Source organism: Rhinolophus sinicus, linkage group LG05 (assembly GCF_036562045.2).
Source record: "Rhinolophus sinicus isolate RSC01 linkage group LG05, ASM3656204v1, whole genome shotgun sequence".
NCBI classification, from domain to species: domain Eukaryota; kingdom Metazoa; phylum Chordata; class Mammalia; order Chiroptera; family Rhinolophidae; genus Rhinolophus; species Rhinolophus sinicus.
Window position 1 is genome coordinate 16,636,141 of NC_133755.1, and position 26,476 is coordinate 16,662,616.

The 26,476-nt window shown below is 38.3% G+C and overlaps 1 protein-coding gene across 4 annotated transcripts in view; it reads right to left on the minus strand.

Annotated features, from left to right (window-relative positions):
- Positions 1–881: 881 nt before the first annotated feature.
- The window catches only part of ASXL2 (ASXL transcriptional regulator 2), a 122,108-nt gene continuing 96,513 nt past the window's right edge, over positions 882–26,476 (minus strand). For all 4 annotated transcript variants that reach the window (XM_019712756.2, XM_074331791.1, XM_019712757.2 and 1 more), the window contains 5 exons: positions 25,514–25,677; positions 21,089–21,185; positions 18,499–18,604; positions 14,970–15,687; positions 882–11,536 (listed from right to left, as the gene is read on the minus strand). In XM_019712756.2, the coding sequence (XP_019568315.2) occupies positions 9,056–11,536; positions 14,970–15,687; positions 18,499–18,604; positions 21,089–21,185; positions 25,514–25,677 (3,566 nt within the window). In that variant the 3' untranslated portion in view covers positions 882–9,055. The remainder of the gene's footprint in view (positions 11,537–14,969; positions 15,688–18,498; positions 18,605–21,088; positions 21,186–25,513; positions 25,678–26,476) is intronic.

Consider the following 26,476-nt stretch of genomic DNA (forward strand, 5'->3'; position numbering starts at 1 on the left):
TTTGCATTTCCCTAGTGATAAATGGTATTGAGCATCTTTTCATATGCTTATTAGCCATCTGTATGTATTTTTGGAGAAATGTCTATTCAAGTTCTTTACTCATTTTTAATTGGCTTTTCTTTTGTTGGTGAATTATAGTTCCTTAATACATTCTGAATGCTGATTTCTTATATATGATTTGCGAATATTTTCTTCCATACTATAGATGTGGGTTGCTTTGTCACTGTTGATCAAGTCCTTTGCTGCCAATGTTTTAATTTTTAATGAAATCCAATTTATCTGTACTTTCTTCTGTTGCGTATGCTTTTGGTATCATATCCAAAAAATCATTGTGAAAGCGAATTATGAAGTTTTCCCTGTTTTCTTCTAAGAGTTTTCATATTTTTAACTCTTGATGTTTAGATCTTTGATCCATTTTGAGTTCATTTTTGTATGTGGTGTAGGGAAGGGTCCAATTTCATTCTCTTGCATGCGGATATCAAGTGTTCCCAATATTTATTGACCTTTTCTCATTGACTAGTCTTGGCACCCTTGTCAAAAATCACCTGACCATATGCACAAGGGTTTATTTCTAAGCTTTCTACTCTATTCCATCGGTTTGTGTATCTGTGTTTTCGCCATTACCAGTTTTGATTACTGTAGCTTTGTAGTATGGATTTCCTTTTCATTTTTGCAATACACACATTCTTTCTGGCTCATGTTGAGTTCTTTTAATTCTCTTTGAGTGTTGCCTGAAAAGACTGGCACTTTCTGCAGTGCCCAAATTTAGCCAGAGCCCAGGGACACTTGTGCCTTCAGGCACAGGGGAACATTCAACAAGAAGGTAGTAAGGAAGTCATTCACACAGTGTCTGGTTTCTGGAAAAGAAAAGGCACATTCGCTAGAGTAAAACTGTATGCCTTTATTCAACATAAAATGAGTCATTAAGATAAATTACAGTTTGTCCATGTGCAGAAACATTATTATACATTCAATTTTGAAGGTAGTTTTATACAACCAATTAAAGGAACAGTCTAAAAGTGAGAGGGTTAAAGACAATAGTAAGGAGGAGCTAAAAGGCAGAGTTTTATCTGTCAAAGTGCTAAGGCCTATGTGCACAAAGAATTCAAAGTGAACAAGAGCAACATAAGGTCATTCCTTCCGTTCTGATTTCTCTTGGTGCTGGTGAAAGTCTTAAGGTGTGATACAATGAGTCACTGAATTAAGATGGGTTCTTAAAAAAATAGGTCATAGCACTTATGGCTAAGAGAAAAGTTTTCAAGTTCTAGAATTTCATTTGTCATGTACTCTGGCTCTTTCATGGACTCCATATATTTCATGAATTCTCTAAGAACAAACTGTCAGGTTCTTCCCAGCCCAGAATCTATCTTCTATGCAACAAGAGGGAAACCAAACTTGAGACTCTGGAAGAGTTTCATTAATTTAAAACTTGTGCAGTGATTAAATAAAGGTTCGGCTGGGTCACTACCGAAATCTTCAAACTGCTACTGCCTAAAAACCTAAAATGCAAAGAATTCCTGATTTAGGGACAAAGTCCAACTCCATTTCTAATCTCTAAGTATTTGGAAACATTAGACACTGGTCTTTGAAAAGAACCCAAGAAACATGAAATTTTATGTACCACATTTTCCATAGGAAGAACACAGGCTGTGTGTAAAATAATAGTTCTTAAGTATCTTCAGATATTTTGATAGCATTTAATACATCACTTTCTTATTGGGTTGAGTTTTCAGTATTTAAAAAGAGGGTCCATGATTAAAGTTAATACAATTGTTGTCTGAAGCTTAATAGTGTTTATAAGCCAATGTCTGCGTCACTTAACAAACACAGACAGGTACACAGACCTAAATCATGATCAGTGGCTAGGGCTGCCACTAAATTCAACAGAAAACAATTACTTAGCCCACAAAATGTGTCAGATCAAATTCCATGTGCCACTCACAGCAATTTAACATCATGTTATCAGAACCCAAAACCTTAAGAAAAAAAAAAATCAGTTTATTTAAATTTATCTTAAATCCAATCATGGGTTTACCTTTCTTCTCCCATAGACATTGTCTAGGTTTTGCAGTCAAGATGAAATCAGATGTTTTTAAATACCCTGTGGCTTCTTTTGAGTTTCAAGTTACTCTTCAGGAGAACCCACTATCTAGTCACAGCCGACCTTTGGCTCTCTTCCAGGTTGTCTGTCCTTCCTGTTACAAGGAAATCTTTCTAGGAGATTCTTCTTTTAGATTAAGACTGAAAGTTCCATGGAGGTATAGATTCCTTAGTTCATACAGTCTCTAGGAAAGAAGCCCAATCTGTTTGTCACCAAGTCCTAGGAAAATACGTGATATCCATCCTTCTACTTCCTGGACAGAGTTGAGGCTACATCACGTAGTGGAATACACCTAATACCTCTAACTGAAAGGTGAATGTGGATATTTTTGGCATACAGAATTCCAGTTGCAAATCCAATAATCCAGGTTCAAGATAAATGTTAAGAAAAATTCATTAATAAACACTGACAAAACATAATGATATACCCTTTTATAACTTTCTACCAGAGAGTATCAAAGAATTAGGATTTAGGCCACTGAAAAGGGCTCATGTTCTGCGGAAGTCTCTTTTAATTCAAGTTCACTGGCTTAGCGATAGAAAAAAAAGCCAATTCTACAGTATTAGAAAAAAGAACACTAATTTTATCCATTATGGAGACAAAACAGGGATGTAACATCTCTTCAGGGATACACTTCCCTCTCACCAGACTACCAGATGAAGATCAAGGTATGGTTTTTTTTCTTAATTCTTTATCTTCTTTTGGGTTATTTACCCACATTATTTGAAAGGGTTAAACATAAGATAAAGAATTTTTTACTGACATTCTGACCCAAGTTAATGGGAAGGGATTGCTTTCAGCCTAATTCTGTTAATGTAGATATTACTAAGAGATTTCTTGAAATTTTTATCAACAACTGTAGGTCTTCCAATGATAAGTCACCAAAAAAGGTAAATTTTATTAACATGGCTCCTCACTTCCATTGTTGTTTCATTGAGGGGCAATGCCCTTTTTCTTCTTCATGGTTTGCCAGTTTCACCCAATGCCTCCAAACACTATTTCATAACTCATTTACACTTAAACTTCCAACGTCTTGGGAAATACGTAGCATATATTACTCCTCGAGCTCTGAACTAGACACGTGCTGTATGATTACCACTTGAGCAAGACCTTTCACAACTTACATGGATGCTTGTTTACCCGTGCAGAACCGTAACTTTAGAACAGCACATAGGTGTTCAATAAATATTTGAATTAGTAAATAACATGATTTGTACAAAAATAGCTAGAAACATGCAAAATCTGATTCCTGAAGACCATTTGTGGTCCAAAGTAGTGTCAAAACCAATGAACAGGTTTCTCAGATTGTAATGTCAACCAAGTTGGGGATTCAAGTTGACGCTGTGTTCTGGTGTATTGCTCTCTCTCACCTGCAGACCAACTATACCTTTAGGTTCCTGGCATTAGCTGAATATGAATTTTACTTCCAGTGAGGTAGGAGGCCCATTTAAATAATGATAAATATGTACCAGAAAGTGGGTGGGGAAGGTCTTTGTAAATGGTCATCATGAACTGCTTCACCCACTTAAACACTTCACCTTCATTCCTATCTACAATATACGGTAATTACGAAGATGCAGATGTTCCCTGAGATTTAAGAAATTTCCTTTAGAAATAGTGTATTTTCAGTAAAGATTTAGAGTTCTGCTTTTTTGGACGGCGAAACTATCTTCACTATCTTTGGGCAACCCCCGATGTTTGAAATTTCAATTTTTGAAAAATAGTAAGGTTGTCTTTTAAAAAGTATTCTATGTATCCTTATTAATTCCCAAAATATGCTATTTTTATCAGTGAAAATAACCACAGCTGAGCAATTTCAGGGAGAACTAGAATAAAAAGTCAGTTTCGTGGGTCATTAAGATACATTTTTGAAATCCTGACCTTATTTTCTTTCAGGTCATCAATAAATCTATATATTATTAATGTTTAAAGAATGGGCTATATACCTTTATTGCCAAAGGCTATCCAGGTATCATTTTGCTTCCTTAAGCACATCCTAAAACCAAGTTTTTACAACCATAACGTTACTTCTCCTGGACATCAGGATTCCAGATTATCTCCTGGTACAGGACTATAGACAATTAGGCTCTTCTAACATCTGGCTCAGTCCTCATTTTCATCAATGCCCTCCCTGACACTAGGGAGATTGAAATCCAAGTCTGCCTAGCTCTTCTACTGTCCAGACCAGGGACAGAAAACTGGCTCTGAATCTCATTTCTCAGAGAGAAACTGGGAAACAGAAAAAGTGTTCTATTATCTTCATGAGATTATTTCTTCACATACCCCTGGCCTGGAAGGCACTGACAGTGAATGTCTGCTAATGAATTATTAACCACTGTGAAGAAAGAAAAACCTATTCCACCCCCCCCCGAGATATTTTCTTACCATTCTTTGTTCTACAAACAAACAGTGGGCACATGAAAAAAAAAAGAATACACCATGGTTTTGTTTTGTTTTGTTTTACTTTCCCAGTGACTGACATTAGGTGGTTAGGAGACAAAATAGTTCAAAGGTGAAAACAGACAGACAGATTAAGAGAATTTAATTTTTACCAGAGTTGTGAAAGAAATATGTTACCCTGATTCTCATCAAATGACTCATTTTACTCCCTTCTATACAACCTGTGGCAATCTTCCAGCAATAATATAAGGCAACAACTGAGGGCCCTTAACCACACCACTCAGATAGGTATATGTTAGACCTCCAGATTCACCAAAAACTCCAAGGTTTTCATTTTCACTTTAATTATCTTTTACTTAATAAAATGAAAAATAAGAATATATGAATACATACAATCTATATACATATATTTATTGCAAATACTTAAAATTCTTATGTAAAATGATTTCTCTATATTTGTGAAAAAATACGACTTTTTAAATGGTGTTGACACCAACTTCTCTGTACATACCCTCAATTCCAACGTTAACAATTCCTTTAAAAAAGCAAAAGACACAAAAGGTTAGCATTTACCAAACCAGTCTGTACAAACCTTATAGCCAGAAGGAAAAAAAAAAAAGCTTGTGGTAAATAAGTCAATTTTCTTTTAAAATAAACAATAAACTCCAAAACTATTCCCCTTATTGCATTTCTTTTGAAATAATCTGAGTGTCTTTAGAGTAACTTCCTTTGAAATCATTTGTGCCTTAACAGTGAGGTCCTACATTAAACATACCATATATGAGAAATTCAAAGTCTTTCACTGTCACTTTTTACATAGATATTAAAATATATATTACTTAAAATATATTACTGGAAAGCTATTTTTAAAATTGATCTTTAATAATTGTATCAAATGTAAAGCATTAAAAAAAATAAAGTAACCAAGAAATCTATGAAGCTCTTACTTCCAACTTTAGGAAATGTTTTACCTATTGTTTTCTTTCAACAGGCATGTAGGTAACGAAACATGATAGGAAAGATCCCTGCCTATCATGTTTCTCAGAGTCTCTTTGGACTATTATATAAATTGAGTGAAAACTACCCTGGCCAAGTTTATTACTTAGCACTTTGTTGTAAAGCAACGGGGAGACTTTTCCCTCCGTGCTGTGAAGTAAAATCTCCAGGTCATAGAGAAAACCACCCTGGCACTACTCACTGACCATGAGTTCTAGAAATAAATAGCAGTGTAATGACCAGAGAAGACCCCCTCATTTTAACAAATCATTTCATTCAAGAGTGTTTTAAAGACTCTAAGGCGGAGAAAGGCAATAATAAGCAATTAGGATAGTGACTGTCGTGTCATTAATATGTGTGAATTTATACCTTCACCTGGAAGGCGATGAGTTCTTCCCTTTATGTAAATCCAAATTAATTCCTGAAACAGCTGCATCTGTGTGCCTTCCTAGCCCATGCAAATACCCTCCTCCACCCCAAGATGAATTTCACATGTGTCAGACCTTATCCTTTAAAATGTTACATGGGATACCACAGCTTCAGTGTCTTGAGCACAGGAATCAAGGAATAAAAGTAGAGCAAACAACTCCAGGTTATTTGGCTTTATTTCCTATTTAATAGGATGGAGAATTTAAATTAAAATTCCTTAATATTTAAGATCCAGGGAACCTTTTCTACTGGAAAACTTAGAACATTCATAAGCGAGACTGAGATGATGTATTGTTAATGCTATCTCCCCAAGGTGACCTGCAGTGGAAGGTCTGGGAAGAAGGCTCGAGAAGCACACCCTGGAGGCATAAGCATCAGGCACACTGCCTGACTAGTCACTGGAAACAGTGCAACTTAACACCATAAACGTAAGCTTAGCACTTACTAGAAACATTTCAGATTGAATGGAAAGGTAAAGTAATTCCGAAAACCTAAGATAAAAATTGCTTTAAAGGTATTGGAGTACCATCCTCTAATAATTTAAAGATTTTCTTATTCCTACTGCTTCCTTTTCAAAAGGGCCAGTTCGTAATTTTTTCCCCCTGTTCAGCTCATATTAACTTTCTACTTGAAACCAGTGTTTTGAAACAAATTGATAAATGGATTCAATTTACTACTGGCCTAAGAGAACCCAACTATTCTCTCATTTGATCAATATCGAGGCAGTGTACCTGGTTGACAATGTTTTAACGGGCATTCACAAATGCAAATATCTTATTAGCTAGGTCTTATTTGTTAAGAAAATCTGGTGAATATTAATACTTAGAATCACCTGCAAGAGGCTGGGTCAAGACGAAGAGGCACAATATGGTTTGCTCTCTACATGGACTTGAAAAATCCCTGATGCTTTTCCTCCTTTCCTGATTAGTCTGTCCATCCTCAGATTAAGGGAACCATGGAGGAGAAACTTTCTATGACAGGCAAGGTGCAAAGAAGAAAAATCACTTTAATCAATCCAAACTGGTGATTAACGTTTAGCATGGGGCAGTTCTGCCACCCCCAACCACTTCCAGCCTGCAGACCAGCCCTCAGTCCTGCCACTGAAGTGGAGAGTGTAGAAGCTGGGCATGGGAATTCTTAACCAGCAATGTCTTTTTAAGCGCCCCTGGACTATCCAGGATACCAACAGTTTGGGAACAGACCCATGGTTTGTTTCCAACTGGTTCTTGAATGAAGAACTTAAACCTTATCGCTGGATCCTTGCAGGTGTCATGTCTCTTAGCTATGTGTGTGCTGGAAGAAAAAGGGGAGTTAGAAGGACATCTAATTGTCTTGGATGAACCTAGAACATAGATATTAATCCTAAATTTGCTTTGGGCCATACACACACAGAAAACCCCCACAGAAATCTAAAACTAGTGAAGTAATAAGTTTCTTATAAAGCTTGAAAGTATTACAAGAGTGTATAACACAGAGGGTGGGGAGGAGAGGGTAGCAGAATAGGAGCAAAGCAAAAATTACAGCCTCCTTTCTCCTAATCTGGAATGTGACTTCATTAACAACTGTACACTGTTCTGCATGTTGTAAATATCACATCCTGAATATTAAGTACAACTATAACTGTACTAGGTCACAGTAGTTTTTACTTTTCACACTTGAGATTAGGAAACTTGAAATCAACATGCAAATGATGCACATTGACAACACCCAATTTTTAAATACCAAATTCTGGTAAATTATAGATTTATTTTAATATTCTTTAACCATGACCTAATATATATACTCAAAAATTCTTTAGTCACTAGATACAGGATTGAAAACACAACAAAAAAGGAAACAAAAATAAACAAAAACAGACAGAACTTTGGGGTAATTTCTCTCCTTTCTAGATGCTCCCTTAGCCATTTACATCAGAAATTTCTAGTGCATAGGCAGCAGTAATCCAAAATAGGGGTCATATTTTCTAAAACAGGAAAAGTGTCTGATTTTTATTGCGTGTAGGTGTGTGTTCAAAGTACTACATAATAAGATTACTCCATACCCCTCAAATGCCTGGGAGGTCAAAGCAGGTTTAACAGGGTGGGCCAATGTGGCATTAATGAGCTTTTCTACCTGCAGCAACAGCTGACTACAGAACATTAGGTAACAGTTCGGGAGAGAAGAAAAAAGAGGCCACCTTGTTACTAATGTTGAAATCCTTTTCCAAAGTTCTTTATGTTCAGTTTAAAAGTTTTTGCAGCTTCATCTCATTGCCCAACAAAACACTAAGTTCAAATCAACGCCATCAGTAACATTTTTCTGTTAGTTTTCTACGAATATCTCAAAGTTGTTTGTAAGCTCCCATTAATGACTAGGTCGCTGGATATTACTTCTGACTGTTGCCCTGCCCAAGCTACAGTAACACAAGGGCCAGAGAAGCACACCCATCATGGACCAACTGCATTCACTGTCTCAGGGCAGGGGAGTGAGATTAGGGAACAGCAGGGACCCACAAATTGCAAGCAGAGTGCTTCGCAATCAGAGCTTTCAAAGTGTGAAGTATTAGCTGTGGAATTAATACCTTATTAAAAATTTGAACTTAAGAATGTTGCATCTAAGGTAAAGAGACTGAGTAAACCCTGAATCCAAATTATGCAAAGGCTGAATAATCCATATAAAGCCTACAGTCAGACGGTCAAAACAATCAGCATGAATGGTCACTTCTCATTTCTCCAGACCATTCCCTCACCCTTCCCAGCTTCTCAGGAAACGGCAGAAGGGAGGCAAGCTTCCTTTCACCACGCATGGCGTTACATTTCTCTCAGAGTCTGTGAAATAGAACATAAATCTGAATCCAAAGTAATACATTATTACCTAAACATTTGGAAAAATGTTAGAACAAAATGTGACATATTTACATGATTTTGTAAGTGCAAACTTGTCACAAATTCACCGTCTTGCTTGATTCTATTACTATACAAGGTGCTCTTTCTCTAAAATGTAAGATCTGTACTCTGTATTCCTGATTTAACATTTGTCTCTTAAGACAAGTGAAACCTTTTATCTCTGTGATTCCAAAAGGATGCAAAAAACACATCTTGTCAACCCTTCCTGTTTCCTTTCCAGTGTGTTGTTCTCTTTCCAGTCTTGTTACCGAACGACAAGGCAGGAAACACACAGTTTAGAGGGGCCAATGCAATCATCGTGGCAGAAGGCTCCACACCCCTTGCACATGATCATGGCTTTCAATCGGCAGTAACATTTTGAAGGCGTGTCCTCGATGCTGTTCTCCTCAGGAAAGGCCTGCACAGGAATAGTCTGGCCATGGCTGCCGGGATTCAGAGCTTGGCCAGCAGGGATGGTAGTGACAGTCACTGAAAAGGACATGACATCACCTACGTTGCTAGATACCTGGCTGCAGTCAGGCATCCCCGGTACGGCTGCGTTATGGTCCATGTCAGAGGAGGTGGAGACGTTGATCATGCCCCGGTAGCTGGGCCCGACCTGGGTGGGGCTTCCATAGAGCTTTGGGGTTTGCAGTGGTGGGAGGAGGAGAGGCTGATGGGTGGGACTGTCTGCAGGGGGAAGAGCCGTGGAATTGAAAAGCTCAGGGCTGCTATGCATCGTCTTACCTCTCGCTGCGTGAGCCATTTGCTTCTGTGCTGCCTGAATAAAATCTCTGGCTAGAGTCTTCTCATCAAATGTTTGGCCTCTAGTGAACAGGTAATTCTCCTTGCTTAAAGTGGTTAGCTCGTGCATTGGTGTCTCTGCCATCACATTCTTTTTAGTTAAACAGTCACTGGTGGACAGGGTTTCTCTACTGTGGGGTCCTGAACCTGCTTCACACTTGCCCGAACTCTGGGAAGCCTGGGGCTCCTGCTTCACCATGACAGATTCTTGCTCATCATCCGTGCTTTCCTCATCAGTATCTTCTTCTTTACCACTGCTATCATCTCCGGTTGCATTTTTACAGTCTGCATATCCCATTTTCAAGGCCTCATTGGGGCTATTCAGACAAAAACGGTCTTCAGGGTTTACAGAATGGGTCCTCCTAAAGCTCTCTGAACCCCGGCCATAGGTGGAAATGTTAAGTAAGTAGTGACCTGCCATTGCAGGCTTTGATGTCCTTCTGCCAGCAAAACCCAGCATGAACCTCTGGCTTGTGGAGATGTTTTCTAACTGGAAACCTGAGTGAGTGAAGTTGAACTGGGAGGGCTGTACAAAGGAGAGAACGTTCTGCCTCTGCACATGAACCCTCTGGATGAGAGTCTGAAGGATCTGGTCTTGGGTTGCTTTACTTAGTCCTTCTTGGTGTTGGTGTGTGTCAATGCCAGAGTCCCTCAGATCCTTACCTGAAAAGAGCTGAAGGGGTCTCGGAACCTGGGGGAGATGCTTACTTTGCAAGGTTTTACCCAGCTGCTGTATCGCTGGATGAGACGGCCTCTCGTGAACGTCCTCTCTGGTGCTGTTATCTGTTATGTTGGTGCCTGTGGGTGCTCCTATCCCTATTTCCTCTTTTGCAGTCAGTGGAACAGTTTTCATTTCAACTTTGGTGAGAGGTTTAGGCAGAATCTGCTCCATGGGCACATCTTTGCCCTGGAGCAGCTGAGTGACCAAAGGATTATTAGCAGGAATACTAGAGCTTGTCCTTGAAATGGGTCCATTTGTATTTGAAGAAGTTCCTGGAGTTTTAAGGCTAGAAGCTGCTGGCAAAGTGCTCAAGGAGGGAGCCAATCCAGTAGGTGCTACAGTTACACTGACTGGGGGTATAGAAAGCTTCTCTAAAGTGGCTGCTATTAATAAAGATGTTAAAGGAGAGGACGTCATATCCACTGAAGCCCTAGCCGTTGTCTCTGCTGAGGTTGAAGGGTTTGGTGTATTCTTACTAGAACCTGCTTTGGGCTCAACTGTGCCATCAGCTGCAAAATGAACAGGTGAGGCACCTGAGATTAGAGCAGGTCCTGTTGGAGTAGAAGGAACTTTCTCCTGCCTGCACTGATTGGGCCCTTGCGGGTGGCTAAGAGAGGACACTGTGGCTGGTGCCCTGGAGGGATTCAGTTTCTCATGACACAATTTCCCTAAAGCTGGTGGGAGTGTGTTAGTGTGAGCTGGTGATGGGACACTTGTGCCTGTTCCACTGATGGCAGAGGTTGGAGGCACTGAGGGGGTTTGCTGTAGTTGTGCTCCAGAGACACTGCGAGGCTGTGCCTGGCCTGTGGTCTTGCTCTCAGATTGGGGCTGAGTCTCTGACCCACAGGGTAAAAGCTCTCTCGTACCTCCCCTGCTTCCAGGTCCTGCCAGTTCCAGTGTGGGGCCCTTTCCAGTTTCACTGACTCTGTCCGAGTCTGGGTGCCCCCCTCTAGCAGTGTTCCTTTCACCACCCTCTCCTGGACCTTGTCCACCCCCGGGGCCAGGTCCTGGAATGGTCCCTCCAATGGAGGCGGCTGCAGCAGCTGCGGCTGCAGCGGCAGCTGCTGCCCTCTGTGCTTTGACCAGCTGGGCTTTTGCTTTGATGTCTGCAAGAGTTCTGGCTCCTGTTCTGTTAGGACTAGTGATGGAGACTGGAAAACGAGCCCTGGGAGAGACCTGCGATGTAGGAAACGGCATGGGGGAGATTCTGGAGACCGGGATCTGAAAAGAAGTAGGGGGGAAAAACCAACAGAGCTTAGTTTTCATTTACAAGAATAATAAAACTTCATTAACACATTTTGACAGTAGGGTACACACTACAACACCTGTGACAAAGATGGGATGTCCCTGGCTGAGAGACCAAACCATGGAGACAGCAATTCAATTAGGTTTCTAGGGTCCTCCCACCTCCTCTACTGGTGCCAAAGACTCTCCTCCCTCAGCACCCACTCTCCCCCCAAATCCTCACACCTCTTCTCCACTCTCTCCTAATGTCACAACTACGCACGGCTGCTTATTATTTAAGATACAGACCTTTCTGTGGTTACCTGCAGTTTAAAATGTGTACGTGAGAAAAGAGAGAAACAGAAAGAAAGGACTGGCATATCATTACCATCTTTTACTTCTTAACTTTACTACCAAGTTCCAGGGGAAAATTCTTGCTCTCTTCTGTTCTACACAAGCACACACGCACAGTTCAGCATATAGGCTGAATTATTTCACATTGGAGCGGCTTCTAGGTCACACTAGAAGACAGTGCGTGATCCACAGGTGTACCCCATTCTGCCCACCCTGATAAGGGAGTATGGATGTAACGTATATAATGTTTACAATCATTCTCATCCCTGGCTAGCATTATACTTACCTGTGGAGCTTTTTAAAAATATATATGCTCCGAGTTCTACCCCAAAACTGACAAATTAGAATCTCTATGGAAAGAAACGCTTTTCTGAAAAGCTTCTTGTGAGATTCTGATGCATCATCCGGTTTAAAACCATTATTTTTCAGGTCATAAAATAACGTATCTGAAAGGAATGTGACTCTTGCTTGAAACAATACTTTGAGCTACTGGAGTTTTAGAATGCATCAAGATCAGATCCTCCCAGTAGTTGGTAGAGTTTAAAGGAGCAAATGATGTTCTAGGGCATTTAATTAAAAAAAAAAAAAATCAAGGCACTGAACACTAAGAAAATGCATGTCATTTTTCTAGAACTTCTAATTAAGAATAATGAGGTCCCTAGGGATTTTCATTTGCAATTGTCATTCCTCAAAAGGTGTAATCCTGAAAAAAACGATTCTGTCACTCAGATGTTAGAACTGTGAGATTGTGTAACAGTTGTCAGAAAGTTCACGTATTTCATATCATGAGATACACCTATTATCTCTCTTAAAGCTGAATCTATTTTACATCCAATTGCACAGTCTTTTAGAAGCTGCCCACAGTAAGAAAGAAGCAATTGTTACCCCTTAGAAATGTCACCCAGAAGAGACCACTAACACGGGGGTGGGGGTGGGGAATCAATAAAACTAGAAAATTAAATACAAGACAGTATAAGCATAGCTTTCAGGGCAATTGTACATAGGGACAAACAACCTCAAGAATAATCTTAGAATAACAACACACCTAGCATAATAAACAGTATCTATCACAATGGATGAAAATCATTAGTAACAGGACAATCATTAAAAGTGGTTAAAATTAAGTTTTAACAAAAAAAAGCTTTAGTTATTCATGTAAATAGCCCTGTTACTTGTTTATGTGGAATAAATGAGATATTATACTTTCCTTTTAAGTACACAATCACTCAAAGTTGTCTAGGCACTGACAACAATTTAACTTCCTGAGAAGCCCTACCCCTGTAGAGCAAATGAATTAGAAAATATACAATGTGTGTCTAAGTTTTCCATCTCTCTCTCTGTCTCACTCTCTCTGTCTCTCTGTCTCTCTCTCTCTCTCTCTATATATATATATACACATGCACACATTATGTTATAGACATGTACACGTTATAACATATATATGCCCAATATAAATTTTATATACATATGTATATGCATAACATTTGTAATAAAATTCAAATTTTGTTTTTCTACTTAAATTTTGTTTACAGTAACAAATTAAGCTTTGTGCTCTTCTAAGAAAGTGGGATTTGAGATAGTATCTAAGGTAAAAAGCAACTTCTAGTAGAAAGTCTTTTGGTGGGGGATAAGAAAGAAGAAAATAAAAGGAAAAATGTTAAATAATATTAACTTGGTCACAATGGATTTAGGTTTTCAGTGTTGCACCTCTTTGGAAAAGCTGAAAACAGACTGAATGTGATGTAATTCAGCCTCTTTACAGATGAGGAATATAAATGATGGATCTTAACCAGTGTCATTTATATACAGTAAAATCTAAACTGTACCTCAGCTCTCAGGTCTGGAGAAGTTCTGACTGACATTCATTACAGAAAGGTTTCTAATATTTCTTATAAGAATAGCAAAAATGATTATCACATAAATCAGAATCTTTGGTAAAGCATGACTAAGTTTGTTATTAGTAGAAAAGTATCAAAAAAATAAGAAAAAAAGAGATTCCTAAGTGCTAAAACCATAAATCTTAAAAATAAAAAGTAATGAAGAATGTTATATTATTAGTAATAAGCAAAAAGAGAGAGAGGAGGCACATGGTGCATGAAAAGGGTTGAGTACAAGCAACTGAATGTTTCCAAGGAACATTTCCTGATAGACCTAACTTTGGTTCATCTAACAAAAAAAGGGGGGAAAGTATTTCTATTTGGCTTATTTTTCTACTTAGATCCTAATGTGAATGAATAACACCTAGTGCCTGGACTCACAGTAGACACAATTGCATTAATAAATTCTATTAATAAAAAGTATCAATAAATAAATACTGTTTATTAAATGAATGAATGGACTGCAAACTGATACTAAGCACAGCCTAAGTATTAATAAGCCTGTAGGTCAGAAGTAAAAATGTGTTTGGGCTCATAACTGGTTAGATGCAGTCTTTCTACACAAGATAGAAACACTGCTACAGGAATTTGAAAGATTTGACACATAGCAATATTAAGTTAAAATGGAAGTCAATGACATAACCTAAGCAGCAGAGCTTAGCAAGGCTATTCCATCTTACCCACGTTTTTCAAGTAACCAGTGGTGACTCATGGTAGCCACACACTTTCCGTTAGAAGGGTGGAACTAAAGGTAGCTCTAAGACCCACAGAACATAAAATCACTTATGGCAGAAAGAAAAGGGCCAAGCTCAATGGTAAATATCACGGCTCTTGGTACAAAGATATGGTCTCTTGATCACACCAATGAACGGTCTCCTCATGTTTATCATTATTCTTATTTTGTCACATGAGACAGAATATTTTCCATAACTGTCTTAAAAGACAAGAGTAGCCAACAGGGGGTGGGGGAGAGAGGTGGTTTACATTAGATATGCAAACACCAACAAAGACCTGTAGGAATACGGTTCTAAATGGCTGTTTATTAATAATTTTATTCATAAGACCAGTTACATGCATATCAAATCTACACAACTGCTTCTGCATTAAGAAATACCACAAATTACTTGAAATTTGGCAGACATGACCAAAACCTTAGTGCTCAAGTCATCTCTTGTTTTCAGTTCTTCCCATTCTCTTACCTTGAGAGGTGGTACTTTTCGCACCTGGATCCTGTCCCCTCTATTGAGAAAGGGCTGCGGCGAGACTGGAAATGGCTGCTGGTGCTGGCAATTCTCAGTGACACGCGGCCTTTTCTCCCAGCTCGTAGGGACCTCCTCTTGGGTGAGAGAAGACTTCCTCTTGAGGCTTTCTGGGCTGTGATCAACCAGAGTTGATGAAGGCGCTTTCATAGAGGTCTCCTGTGGACCCACTTCTGTGATGGGCTTCATTATTGATTTCTCCACTCCAGGACTCTTGGATTTGCTTGGAGATGTAACTAAAGCCTCTTGTCTCTCACTTTTGTTATGATTAGAAGCTGTAGTGAGATGACTCTTTTTCTCAGGCTCCTGTTCAGCAGAGGCAATGGGCTTCTGCTCTGAGACATCCTCATCCTTTGGGCACTTGATGGGAAGAACGCTGCTAAGCTCATATGTATCGCTAGCTGAGGAAAGGAGGGGCTCCGTGGATTTCGAGTTTGGATACACCTTATCTTGGCTTTCGTACTCTTCTTTTCTGACTGGTGATGGCATACACACTACTTCTTCTTTAGACTCTAACTGGGGCATTACTGGGACTATACTGACAGGAGAGGCCTCTGAAGGAAGCATGGATTTTGGCTGCTCTGCTGGGCTTTTCTTTACTTTGGGATCGATGGGTGAAGCTGTCAACTTCTTTGAATCCTCAAGGCTCAGGCCAGAACTAAAAGGTGGAGGAAAGAAATATTCTAGATGAGAAATGGCACATGTTATTGAAGGCATTATGAGATAATGGTATATGGCAAAGCCTAGAAGAACCTGACACATAGTAGGTATCCTTCATATATTATCTTCACTATTATTGTTTTTATTGTTATTATTATTAGTGAAGATTCTGGAGCCAGCGTGCCTGGATTCAAATCCTGGCTCTGATACTGACCATCCACGTCATACTAAATGACTAGCCTTCTGTACCTCAGTTTCTTCAATTGCACACTGAAGTAATCACTTCAGTGTTGCTATAATTAACTAAGTTAATGCATGGAAAGTACTTAGAACAGTACCTAGCCTGTAATAAAAGCACAATAATGCTAATTATTATTATTACTTCCTGTTATAAAGGGGCCACACTGTCTAGAGATATGCATCACAGAGTACCCACAAGGGAAGTGAAAGAAGGCCAAGACCCACGCACCCTGAGATCGTGGATGTGGACTACGACCAGCTGTGCTCGGCAGTACCTGTGGAAAGGCTACCCGAGAAACCTAAGTACCCTGAGGAGACAGTAGGAGACTTGGCTGTCAGTGTTCTCCAGAGGTTGAGAATTCCAACTCTGAGATTCAAAACAGCCTGTTTAAGTGTCACATGGTAGAGCTCTAAGATTCTGTGATCGAGGGCCTCTGAGCACTCCTTGAGTGAAGGCCGCCTGGGACTCCCCTGGTGCGGCCCAGCTAAGAGCTAGGCTACTCTGCGGGATCACTAGCGACTCCTCTTTGTGTTTTACAATTTTGTGTAACAGGCAAAAACAAGGTAGCTTTCTTTGGGGACTTCAAATAATCAGTACTGCACCTGAGAGGGGATGGCGAAGGACAAAACTGGACTGTCAGCAAAAATAATCCATCTATAAAAATCTGGCAAAAAGTAAGAGCTGAAAACTGAGGGACCCAAGAACTAATCAGGAGGGCATGAACAGTGTTTATGGAACACCTGATATCTGCGATAATGGTCTAAATGTATACACACCATTTCTGTACAAGAACTCAAAGCTCACACCAAGAATATAGAAAAATCAGTGTACGAGACTCTTAATCTCAACAGGAATCACTTCCTAAATGATCAGGAAGGGTCAATGCACTAGTTGGAGCTAAGGAAGAGAGCCAATAGTTCTCACGCTGTGGTTATTGAGTCTCCTTAGGGCTGCCATTAGGTATGCAGAGAAAAGGGAGGGAGACTAACAAACAAGTAAGACTCTGGGTGTTCAATCCTATTTCAAACAGTACAGCTCCACTGTCACCTATTTAAATATCCCCCATTAAGATTTCATTTGGATTTTTTGTTAGAAAAAAACTGATTTAAATTATAGCCCCTTGAGAACAGGGTTTATATCTTCTTTCAGCTGTATACATCTCCCAGAGTGCTTTCTACGGAGGAGAGGCTGTTTTAATGACATGTTAGATATAACGGTCCACATTATAGAACTCTAGGATTCCTTGGTGATTCTGATAAGTTATCGTATTGTGGGATAATTAACTACCATAAAAAAATATACCAGGTATGATCAAACAATACGGTGAATGTTTAAATTTTTAAAAAAATGTAATACAGTAAAACACACATTGATATTAATCCCCCTCAAAATACTCCCCCTCGCTTCAAACACACTTATCCCATCCTTCTTGCCACTTTCTGAAGCAGTTCTGGAAGTCTTCTTTCGTGAGTTTCTTTAGTTGCGCTGTCATGGCTGCCTCAATGTCCTGAATGGATTCAAAATGTTTACCTTTCATGGTCATTTTGACTTTGGGGAAGAACCAGAAGTCACACGGTGCCAGATCCGGTGAATAAGGTGGATGAGGACACACTGTAATGTTTTTATTTGACAGAAATTGCTGCACCAGAAATGATATGTGACATGGAGTGTTGTCATGATGGAGGATGATTTAGGGTACACTTTAAAACACACCTTCTCTCAACCATACCTCACACTCAACTGACTGCACCAGACAAGTTGAAACTTGTCACACACTGTTACTAAGGTTTGACGCACCAGTTCCCGTATTGAAGATCCCTGTCTTTCCTTTGGTTAGCACTGGGCAACAGCATTCACTGTATTTTTTTTATCACAACACAAAGGCTCCGTGTCACACATCACTTCTGGATCAGGAATTTCTGTTAAATAAAAATATTACAGTGTGTCCTCATCCATCTTGTTCACCGGATCTGGTATTGTGTGACTTCTGGCTCTTTCCCAAAGTCAAAATGATTCAGGACATCAAGGCAGCCACGGCAGTGCAACTGAAGACACTCACGAAAGAGGACTTCCAGAACTGTTTCAGAAAGTGGTAAGCATAAAGGCATAAGTGTGTGTGAAGCAAGTATTTTGAGGAGGATTAATGGCAATGTGTCTTTTACTGCCATAATTTTTTAAATTTAAATATCCACTGTATTTTTTTATCACACCTCGTACAGAACTTCAGTATTCTTATATCTTATAGTTACTGGAAGAAGAGCCAATCTATTCAAAGAAAGGGACTAATTCAAGATAATAAAATCTTTTTTTTCCCTAAAGAAACCATCCCACCCACAATGGTAATGTGTTAAGAATCAAAGTAATCCAATTCTGTGTACCTGAGATTCATAAAAAGAAAAAATTTTCTCAGTAAAGAATAATTGGTTAAAAAAATAAAAAAGAAGGAAATCGGTGAAAAAATAGAATGGAAAACATGACACACTAAATTTTCTCAAAAAGTTGTAAGATGAAGCACCACATGACATGTAGGAATTAACATGTGATTTATAGAACCGATCTTGATATTACCTCTGACCATAGTAGCTTTCAAAGAATTGTTCTTTCCATGGCTCTACTTTTTTCTCCTTCTCAATCTCTTGTCGAATTCTCACCTGCATCTCAGGTGTAAACTCACCTATAACATACCCCCCCAAGAAACAAAAAGGATATTCAATAGAAATATGCTGTTTGCAACTTTTAACTATTTGTGAATCATGAAAGACTTGTGAAGGAGTCAGAATACTACCCTGCAAACAACAGAAATTTCCCCAAATTCCTCACTGTAAGGGAGTACCAAAGTGCCATTAGGTGAAATAAAAAGACTTGCACACCACTCCATGCAGTTTTCAGTGCTCACTGAGGTCCACTGGGCCTCTTTTCTGGGTTTTCCTAGTACAGCACCTCCCTCCTGCTCTAAACCTTTTATTCCATACAGATTTCTTGTATCACTAACCTCGAATTAGTAATTGCTTTCCACTGGAAAAATACTCATGAGCTTTCAATAAATAACGCCACCAGGCATTTTATTATTTTAAAGCTCTGCTTCTCCAAGGCAACTTGTTTTAGGCCTTTTCTCTCTACCTGCATAATGAACAGCTGTGGCCCTGATTAAAGGCATTTGAAGTTCCAGTAAAAACGTAGGGAGTTATTTTGGAGTTGTCAGTTTTCTAAGTTTCCAAAAATTATACCAGTCTAGTGCCCTAGCAACAAGGAACTCAATATGCCAAAGACCCAGCTGCTCTGAATATGCCATTTATTTGCATATACTACCAACCACCTGAAACCTTCCCACTCCATCAGCAGAGAACAGTCAATGTGCTTGGTAGGCCATCTTCAAACTTGCAGCTCAGAAAGGTCACTCCCTTTTATGCTCTAATACCCAGGACACCAGGGAGTAAGAGGTGGAAAAGGAAAAGTTTTAGAGGACAGTGGAAATCAGTCCTGGGTATATGACAAGGAAAAGAGGAATCTGGCTGTCAAAATCCAATCCAGAACTTCTGTTCTTTTGTTGCATGTACTGTGCATAACAGAATGAGGAATAAAAAGTACCAAACTCTGTTCACAGTGCAGTGTTCAAAGATTTTGCTACTCATAAAATATAATCAATCACATGACTATAGGTATAGCAGTGACTGCTTTTATATATATGTATATGTGTGTGTGTGTATATACATACATACACACACACACACACACACACACGTATGTATATATATCACTAATGCTGAAAATAATCAAGGTATCTTTGTTGATAATACCTGCTTAAAAACAGTGGGGAGTTGAAGAGCATAAATCCTTTACCAAATTAATCTTCAAGAAAGGTAATGGTAATGCATGTATTAAAGTGCGTGTGTGATTTCAATTCTTTCGGAAAAAAGGGATATCTGCTCAAGGAAATCTTTAAGAAAGAGAAAGGACCAAAGTAATCAGCAAGAGATCCCTTCTGCACAAAATTTGTTTTAAAAGAAAAATACGAAGGGAAAAGTGAACAATTGCAGTGAACAATATAGATATTAATTAACTGGTCAATGAACTCTAACTGCAAATGATCTGACAAAATGTAAGCAATGAATAGTACTCCTAACGTTCTCCTTATAGAGGTACTTATTTTGAAGCTCCTCACACTTGTTTGCAGCTATGCCTTGGCGTACCTTTATATGACTTTTCAAGTGTTAGTCTATTCCATGTGTACTGAAAAACAAATGTAAGATATGAAATCAAAATAATACAGCCAGTGGTTTTAATAATGGCTGCATATTAGAATCACTTGGCGGAACTTAAAGAAATAACCACTGAAGCTTGGGCACCATCCTAGATCAATTAATACAAACTCATGAGAGTGAGACCTGGATGTCAGTAGTTCTAAAAACACTACAGGTGATTAAAATGAGCAGCCAGGGTTAAGAAGTGCTAATAGTGATTGATACTACATGCTGTGCAAATGCAATCAATAATTTTTTTATGGTTTATAATTTACCATCAGTAAATTTGCTAGATCACAATGAGAAACATGGCATGCATGGCAAACCAGTGACCAGTCAGCAATTCTGAGTCATAATCTATATTTATTAAAACGCCCTGACTGCCACCGAACTATACACTTCAAATGGGTAAATTTTACAGTACATGAAACATTTCTCAATAAAGCTGTTTTTTAAAAAGTTCTCAGTGATTGTTTTCACTGTTAGTTTTATTGAGGTTGGGGAGTAATAAAGAGGTTAGTTATCTCACTGTTTACCAAACCATAATTCATAGCACCATAAAAATAATTCTAATTCTATATTCTGCTTATTAGGGAACTTACTGAAATTTCAATTCCTAGACATTAACCTAGAATTACTGAATAAGAAGCTTTAGGAATAGGGCCTAAACATATTTATTTTTTAGCTTCCCAGATGACTCTAATCCCTAAATAAACATATTGTTGGCCTCCGTCTGGAGCCAAACCTGGTTCTCACACTCCGGATGAAAAGCCTAGCAGTGTGATTCACACAGGATAGCGAGGCAGCATCCTGTCTTTTGCCTGCCAAGACAGGTCAAATGCCCAAGGAGGCGCAAGGGTCCTCAGAGTGGCTCCAAGTGCACACAAATGCGAGGAGTCATAAGGGAGAACCCTTACCTTCTGAGAGTCGTTCCTTCCAGCCTTGTGCCGCTGAAGTGAAGAATTCATTGTTAAGGGCTGAGCCGTTTAACTTCATCAGACCATCTGGACCAACCTGGGTCAAATAAGCCAAAGAAAAGTTACAAAGAAAGCCAAACATATCATATGGAATATGACTTTCCTTTTAGAAAAGAATGTATGTACATTATTTAATTTATAGAAACATGACTTTATCATACTATGCTGCTTATTATGGACACCTCTAATTTTATAATGTAATTTTTTTCTAAAGAATTACTTTTCTATAGACCTCTTTTCCCTTCTTCCTCTCCTTTCAATTCCATTCCCATTGATTAATTATACTTAAAACATCATCTGCAGACAAATAAATACATAAGTAAGAGGTTTTCTACTGAGAGGTTTATTATTTGTTTATAAAACTGTGACCAAGTTACATACACTGCTCTGAATCTTACTTGGCTCATGTAATACATTGTGTAAGTCTCTCCAAGTCAACTGGCATAATTTTAGTTCCCTTATAATAGCTGCCTATTACTTCATTGCATAATGTAAGTCAATTCATTTACCAATTTCCTAATCATAAGCATACACTTTCTTTCCAAAGCTTTCCCACAGTCAACAAAGTTGCAATATGCATTCTGATAAAATGAATATACTAGTGCTTTTATCTCTATGGGATCGGTTCTGAGAGCCAAGAAATATTTGTGTGCAATTAGATATTTTCTAAAAAGGCTACCTACCACAATTCACATTTCTACTAGAAATTTATAAGCATACCTTTTACCCTGCAAACAATAGACGTTAATACATTATTTAAAGTTTGCCAATCTACTGGGTTTAAAATGGTAAGAATTTCCCTTTATCCTGACTACTGGAGTTTTGTGCATCTTTTTGCATGTTTACTGAATATTTATATTTGCCATTTTGCAAAATGCCAATTCCTATTATTTGCTCATTTTTCTATGAGGTTGCTCATCTGTATTATCAATCTGTGAGAATCCTTTATATTATTCATAGTAAAACTGTTTACATGTCAAATATATTTCACCCAATCTGTCTATTGACTTGATTTATGATGTCACGATGTCTCGCCAAAATATTTTGGTGTTTTTTTTTAACTTTTTTGAAAAATTATTTATTTTAAGTGTGTTTTTCCAGGACCCATCAGTTCAAAGTCAAGTAGTTTTTTCAATCTACTTGGGAAGGGTGCAGCTCACAGTGGCCCATGTGGGGATCGAACGCCGGCAACCTTGTCATTAAGAGCAGCACGCTAACTGGCCGCCCTGCTAAAATGTTTCAAGATTCTTCTTTGTAATAAGAGATTTTGGATTTTCTGTCTTGGTTTAAAACCACAAAATCTTATTTAAGGACATAAAACACAAGATCTGAAAAAATCCGGATGCAGAAATTTAATAAAATCACCATTCTTCCCAAAGTTAGTATCTACATTCCTATCAGAATCCATCTGCAGATTTTTTATTAATAAAATGATCTTAACGTTAATATGAAAAAAATTTAAAAATTGAGAGGGCAAACTGCCTTTACAGTTGCACCTATAAATACATACTGTATAGAAATGAATAGAATATATAACAAAGATAGTATTTCAAACTGCAAGAAAAAGATGATTATATAAATATGTAGGGCTAGAACAACTGGCTATCCAGTAGAAAATAAAGTTGAACCCCAATTTCAGGGCAATTCAAAAAATGCCAGACGGATCAAAAACCTAAATGTATGTTTTAAGTCAAAAACAGTATTTTAAAGAAAATTTAGGTAACTATTTGGACATCCTGGAGATTGAGAAACTCTTCTCAACCCACATTATTTTCTAAATCTACCTGGGCCAACATTATTTTCCCCTGGCTCTAGAGGAGAAATTGGTAAACATTTTTTGTTCAGAGACAGACAACAAATATCTTAGGTTTTGCAGGCCATACGTCCTCTGTTGCAAGTATTTAACTTGAACATTGTAGCACGAAAGAAGCTACAGACAATATGTAAGCTAATGGGAGTGCTGTTTGCCAATAAAACTTTATTTACAAAAATCAGGCAGTGGACTGAAATTAGCCAGAGGGCTAGAATTTGTTTAACTCTAGAGAATTAACAGAGGGGTAAGAGATTTCCCAATGAGAACAGGTCATCCAATCTTTGTTTGAATATTCCAGTGATGCCCAAGTCTCTCCATTCCAGTTTAACAGCTCCAATTGTTTAAAAAAACGTTATTTTAACCCCATATCTGCTTTCTGGGGAAACAAAGAAGTTATCCTCTTCTATATGATAGACCTTCAAAGAGATCTGAAGAAAGGTGTTTTAATCCACTCCCTTCCCTTATTCTTTTCTCTGGTCTACATAATGTGTTTCTACTGTTCATTGCTGGGCACTCCATATACTTCCAATGTACTTTTGAATGTTTCATCCTAGTCATAACCAGAATTCTTTATAAACACTCCCAATTTCATCTGACAGTGAAGTTGCATTTATTTCATTTGAACTCTATACTCTCCATACATAAGGACAGTCTCAGAGGACTGTGGGCTCCCTCCATAATAACTGGAAAAGACAGACCAAGTAACCTCCTATTAAGAATACCCCATAGCGGACGGGTGCATAGCGGATGGGTGGCTCAGTTGATTAGAGCAAGGGCTCTGGGAAACAGGGCTGCCGGTTCGATTCCCACATGGGCCAGCAAGCTGCACCCTCGTCAACTAGAATGAAGTCAATGAGCTGCCGCTGAGCTCCCAGATGGCTCAGTTGGTTGGAGCGCATCCTCTCAACCACAAGGTTGCCGGTTCAACTTATACAAGAGATGGGGGGCTGTGCCCCCTGCAACTAACAATGGCGACGGGACTTGGAGCTGAGCTGCGCCCTCCACAACTAAGATTGAAAGGACAACAACTTGACTTGGATGGAGCTGATGAGTCCTGGGAAAAACACGCTCCTGTTCCCCAATAAAATAAAATAAAAGTCCTGGAAATATACACTGTCCCCCCATAAAGTCCTATTCCCCTTCCCCAATAAACTCTTAAAAAAAAAGAATAACCTCTCGATGAGAAGTTGAATAGATAACTTCTAAGGTCCCTTTTAATTCTAAAATTATATGTGGCGATTCTTCCTGAGAGGTGAGGGACATTAGTCAAGACAGGTCTGAGGAACCTGCACTACAGGTCTACCCACAGTCCCTCAGTTAGGTCCTATGTCATTATTCCCAACCTAATAACCTGAGTCTTTTAAAAAGATGAGAGCAATCCCTAACAAGAAGTGTTCTAAACACTGCCAAAACATTAGTCTCTTAACTTGTTCTATACAAGAACTGAGCATCCAAAATCTAATTTCTCCAAGAAGTGATAAATCACGTGGGGAAGGCAGTTGCTGGAAAGGATTAGTTTTACTTCTTTGTCCACATGGCTTATGGTGGACCTGACTTATTTGGACTCCCTGGACGTGGAATCTGACCGGCTTCCCCATGTGCTCCTTCACAGCCCTATACAACTGACGCAATATAGTATAGTAGAAAGAGGATTTTCAGAGTTAGAAAGATTTGGTTTTGACTTTATTGTCAATTAGCTATAATGATTTGTGTAGCTTACTTATTCTCCATTAATCTTACCATAAACTAGGGAATATATTTAGTACTCTTACTGTAAACTAGGAAAAACAACTCTCTCTAATGTAGTTTCTAGGATGAGAAAGGTGGATGGAGGGGAGGCTATCAGATTACTTAGAACATAGTAGGTTTTTGGAAATAACAAAGAATAAAGAAAAAAATCTCAGAATTGAATAAACCTTAGAAAATCACAATGGTCCTACCTTCCTCTTGCAGAGGAGGAAACAGAAAATCGGGGCGCGGGGGTGGGGGCACTTGCTAGTCACTCTTTCCTTGATGAAAGCCTAAGTCTCATACCTTTATCTTACTCCTGACCAAGCCAAAATCTCTCTGGTCCCTGCCTAGATTCTTCCCAAACCTTTGGTATTTCTTCTAGCTACCTGTTTTTTAAAAAAAGAGTATAACTTATACTCAATTTTTTAAGTTATTATGAAAGCAATATTTAACCAAAGAACGAAAATAGCATTCTAAATCACCTCAAAAAACTCCATTCTAAAACCCCTTTTTAATGTCTTAAATAACTCTTCCACCTAACTATATTTACACTGTGGATACCTATATCTACTATGACAGCTAGACAATTTTAGTCTAGTCTTGACATTCTGACAAGAATTTTTTTCCTTTATAAGCCTTATAGGGCACCTATTAAGAACACTTACATAAAAATATTCTTATTTCTTATGTATTACCTTTGATACCACTTCTTTATAGGTACACATAAAAAGCTATTTAAAAAGTGTTAAGGAGTTCTAAAGGGGGTGAGTGAAAGCAGCTTCAGAAGGGTTATAAAAATACTTGTGCTTGAAATCCCGTACCTGTCGATCCACCTCTGGAAGTAGTAAAAGCAGTCGCTGTTGGCAATCTCCAGGAAGAACTGAAAAGGTGTGTTTGTTGATCAGTGCTCGAAGATTTGTATTAACCAGAATGGAGTCTGGTGTCTCAACATCAATTTCAGCACATTTCGTCCTTTTCATCTGCCCTATAAAAATATGAAAGAGAATTATTTAAGCTTCCTTCACATTCCTGTTTCTATCTAAAGTACAGCTTGCTCTGTACGGCAAAAAAACCCACAGTTATAAGTACTTTAAACATCACATTGTGAAGAAGGTAACACTTAAGATTCTTAGAAATTTCTTCTAAGACTAACAAAGCAAGTTTTGTTCATTCATAAAGGATAAAAGAATACACTTTAGCTTCTGTGCAAAAATAGAACAAGGTCTGTGAATGTGAAGTATTTGAAACACTAAAAGTTCATTTTGTATCTGAGACTTGATTATTTCCCAAATAGAATTGAGGAAGTTTATGATAAATGACACATACACAAAATTTGACTGAAAAAAAATAGAAAAACTCAAATATATATCATACTGAGACCCTGTTTCTCTTCCCATGAGAACTTTTTTCATCAATCTTAATTTGCATTACCTAAAAATGTTATGACTGAATAGCTTAACAGTTTCAGGAAATCTGTTCATAATCAGAAGGTTAAAGTCTTTCAAAAGACTGACAGATTTGAGTACACAAAGGTTTAAAATGTAAATGGAAAAAATATATATAAAAATAGAAGACTAACTTGGAAAAAATATTTGCAAGCCACAAGAAAAAGATCACTATTCTTCATATTAGAAGTGAATTTATAAATCAATATGGAAAAGACAAATATCACCAAGGAAAAAAATGAGCAAAGGGAATTAATAGGCAATTCATAGTTGACTAACCATAACAGAAACTTATGTGTTAATATTTAAAGAAATACCAGTTAAACCAATGATCATTTT